This window comes from Notothenia coriiceps, unplaced genomic scaffold (genome assembly GCF_000735185.1).
Source record: "Notothenia coriiceps isolate Sejong01 unplaced genomic scaffold, NC01 NC01_scaffold00032160, whole genome shotgun sequence".
NCBI lineage: Eukaryota > Metazoa > Chordata > Actinopteri > Perciformes > Nototheniidae > Notothenia > Notothenia coriiceps.
This window is the reverse complement of record NW_011364861.1, coordinates 1,915-5,315: the sequence shown is the minus strand read 5'-3', so window position 1 is coordinate 5,315 and position 3,401 is coordinate 1,915. Positions and strand designations below refer to the sequence as shown.

The following is a 3,401-nucleotide window of genomic DNA, read 5'->3' as shown; positions in this document are numbered from 1 at the left end:
GTGCTTTCAGTGTTTCCAGTGTTTTCATAGCACCCCGCTGAGCTTGATGCAAGTCAATGTAAAAGATTGCAGCTGTTTTTGCCCGTTATTCCCCTCACCCCTTTCTCTCCCCCCTTTCTCTCTTTCAAAGAATTTTCATTTGAATGAAAACCCTGCCTCAGTGTTTTGTTCTGCTCCGAGGGGGGGGAGGGGTCTCATTGGTCAGAATCCCTTTCGAGGTTAACCAATGCGAGCTTGCCTCCTGCCTCTCACCCCGCCCCCCTGTGCCCCGCTGAGGCTCCAGGCCTGACGTGTGATTGGCCAGCTGGGAGGAGCCAGACTCTGTATTAAAGCCTGTCCCGTCTGCTCCTCTTCAGTGTTGTAGAGAGTCCCCGTCTGTCAGCTGGAGAAGTGTGTGAGTGTGTGTGTGTGTGTGTGTGTGTGTGGATGTGTATCAAAGTGAGTGGATGCTTTTGTTACAAAGAGGCGGACAGAAACCGGAGAGCTCAACTGTTCTCTGACTGGACTTGCATCTGTTTTTAACCCTCTGCAGGACCGTGGGGGTCTCCAGCTGAGTTGCCGGGCGGCTTTTTGTTTCTTCTCGCAGCTGGACGGCTGACAGTTTGGACAGCGGACGTGAAGAAAGGGATCGTTGCCGGCTGATATACCGGACCTGGTTTTGGATAAAGAGCTCCTGTTGGCTGCACTGTGGCTGACCGCTGACCCCGATCCGCAGCCAGAGCCCCTTCTGGGTCAGTACTGAGCTAATAGAGCTGGTCTGGCCGGGCCTGATGTGGAATTTGACCCCGACTCAGGATAAAAGAGCAAGAGGGGTGACGGAGAAGAAAGGAGGAAGAGAAGTGAGAGCAGCAGCACAGCGACTGGTAAGGAAGTTAAAGGGGGCTCTGGGTGCGAGGGAGGGAGGAGGGGGGAGGCGAGTGGGAAGAAAAGAGAGGGTACAAAAGAGCTTTTTCTTAGGCTTAGAAAGGACATGTGGGATCTCTAAAAGGATGTTCGTTCACCATTAAAGCCTCACACACACTTGTAAACCCAAAACATTGTGGTGCTTTAAATCACGGTTTGTTGAAACAATAAATACAGAGGCGTTTGGCTTCTCTTTTATTTTCTCTAAATGCTTAGTTTGTATGTAATTTAATCCCAAAGCCTTTCCACTGATACCAAATATTCCTCTCTCTCTGCAGCTCCTCCAGTATGCCGGTGGAGACCCTGCGGCCCTCAGACGGCCGTCTGGCCGGGGCCCCCTTCACCTCTGCCATGCCCTTCAGGATACTTAACAAGGGTCCGGACTACTTTCGCCGCCAGGCTGAGCCTGGGGCCCGTAAACTGAGCGCTGTCGAGCGCCTGGAGGCCGACAAGGCCAAATACGTGAAGAGCCAGCAGGTGGCCCTCACCCGCCAGGCCCCCATCAAACCACCAATCATCCGCAAGCCGCTCATCCCTACAGGGATGATGCTCCAGTACCAGATCAGCACTCCTCCGGCGCGGAAAGTCCCCCGCTGCCCCGCGGATGTGGAGAATGGTGGAGGTAGAGAGGGACCGGGCTGGAAAAGAGGACCTGCTCTGAACTTGGATATTCTGAATAATCTTATCAATGATGTATGTGATGGACCGATGCCCTGTTCCCAGTCCTCCTCCTCCACCTCCCCCTCCTCCTCCTCCCCTTCATCAGGAGCTAAGAGCATCAGCAGCAGCCTGTCAGCAGAACAAGAGCGGAGCAACCGACCTCTCAACAACCTCAAGCCGGTGAATCACTGCACCGTCATTTCCTCCTCCACTTCCTCCTGCACTTCCTCTCCACTCAACAACAACCTCCGGCCCCCTGCAGTAGAACTCACCCGCCGGCCGCCCCCTGTCCCGGCACGAGTCCCCCGCATTGGGGTCCCAGCTCCGTACAGCTCCCCGAACTTGGTGACGGTGCGCAGGGTGGACGTCCGGCCCCAGGTGGAGATCAAGAAGCCTCAGAGGGCGCTGCTGCTGCTCAGACCCAGACAGACTGCACAGGGTCAGGTGGCACACCCCCAGGTCCCTCCCCCACCACCTCCCTCTCAGAACCCCCTGCTCACCACCACCCCCTCCAAAGCACTCCCCTCCCCTCCAGTCTACCTGCCTCCCAGTCCCATGCTGGCGCGAGCAGGCATGATCCCCCCCGCCTCTCCCGCTTTCACCCGGATATCAAACGCCAGCTCCAGAGGCTCCGCCCGTAAGCACCCGTCCCTGCACCGCTCCAAGTCGGACCTGAGCGACCGGTACTCCCGCGCCACGGCCGACCTGGAGCGCTTCTTTAACTACTGCGGGCTGGAACCGGTGGAGGTGGAGGGCATGGGGGGGGTGGAGCGCTTCACCAGAGCTAATTCAGACATTGTGTCCGTCTCCAAGCTCCGCAGCGTCAGCACGCCCAGCTCGGAGTGCGGGGAGGAGATGCTGCGGACCAGGGAGGAAGCGGACGAGGAGGACAGCACTGCCAAAGCCAACGAGAGGGCCCCCTACGGCATCTCCGTCATCGAGAGGAACGCCAGAGTCATAAAGTGGCTGTACGGCATCCGTCAGGCGCGGGACACAAACAACGCCGTCTCTAACGTATAGACTACGAAAGACTTGGATGGAGTTGAAATAATAACTTTTTGTATGTACACATACGTCTGAAGAAGGGAAAGCCCATCTTCTGCTGCCTTACATCACATTTAGGACCATCCAGTAGTGTTTTGTTCCGTTTCCTGTGAAGGCTCACACTTGTTTTGGACACACATCAGTGTTGGGGTGCAGGTCAGGACTGCTTCCCTGCAGCACGACACAGACAATACTTTGACTTCTACTATCGGTATACGAAAGCAATAATAGACTGGTGTAAATGATGATGATGATGGTGAGGATGAAGGCAGAGGATGTTTGTGGTTCCTAATGTAAAGGTACTGTGTGTGTCACGTTGATACTGTGAAAGTTTACATAAAAAGCTTCCATAAAACACATTTGTATTTTCAAAACAATCTTTTTGGCTGTAAGACTGTTATTATACAATTTTCTGTCGGCATGCGAGTGAAACTGTGTACACATTTATTTTACGGTCATGTCAACAAAGCACACAGATAATCACTGAACAGCACAGCGTACATTCAGGTGAATTAGAGTTGATGTGGGAGCAGCTGCAGGTGGTGCTGTCTGCGTCTCACTGTAACGATGATTCTGGTGCCATGGCGAAAGAAATCTGTTTACAATGTTCTGTATGTCTCTGCACGCATGAGAGTCACATGATGAGCGGTGATCTCATAAGTGGATGGTTGAAGCAAGTGAAGCAGGAGAAAGTTATTTTGCCTCCAGTAAGAATGGAGAGGAAATGAAAGGACGGGTAAAAGGAAGAGGATACTTTTGCATGGAAAAAGTGATTTGAAAGTGGCTCAGGAAGA

At 53.6% G+C, this 3,401-nt stretch overlaps 1 protein-coding gene across 2 annotated transcripts; it reads left to right on the top strand.

Moving 5' to 3' along the window:
• Positions 1-360: 360 nt before the first annotated feature.
• On the top strand, positions 361-2,984 carry LOC104960682 (protein FAM110A). 2 transcript variants are annotated; one of them, XM_010788833.1, is made up of 3 exons: positions 375-394; positions 533-863; positions 1,182-2,984. In XM_010788833.1, the coding sequence occupies exon 3, from the start codon at positions 1,192-1,194 to the stop codon at positions 2,581-2,583; it is 1,392 nt and encodes a 463-aa protein (XP_010787135.1). In that variant the 5' UTR covers positions 375-394; positions 533-863; positions 1,182-1,191; the 3' UTR covers positions 2,584-2,984. The 2 variants fall into 2 exon arrangements, with proteins under 2 accessions (XP_010787134.1, XP_010787135.1); XM_010788832.1 differs by having other exon boundaries at positions 361-863.
• Positions 2,985-3,401: the final 417 nt, after the last annotated feature.

What these genes read in the sequence shown, in the direction of transcription:
- LOC104960682 (XM_010788832.1), top strand. Translation starts at nt 1,192, where the DNA reads ATGCCGGTGGAGACCCTGCGGCCCTCAGACGGCCGTCTGGCCGGGGCC.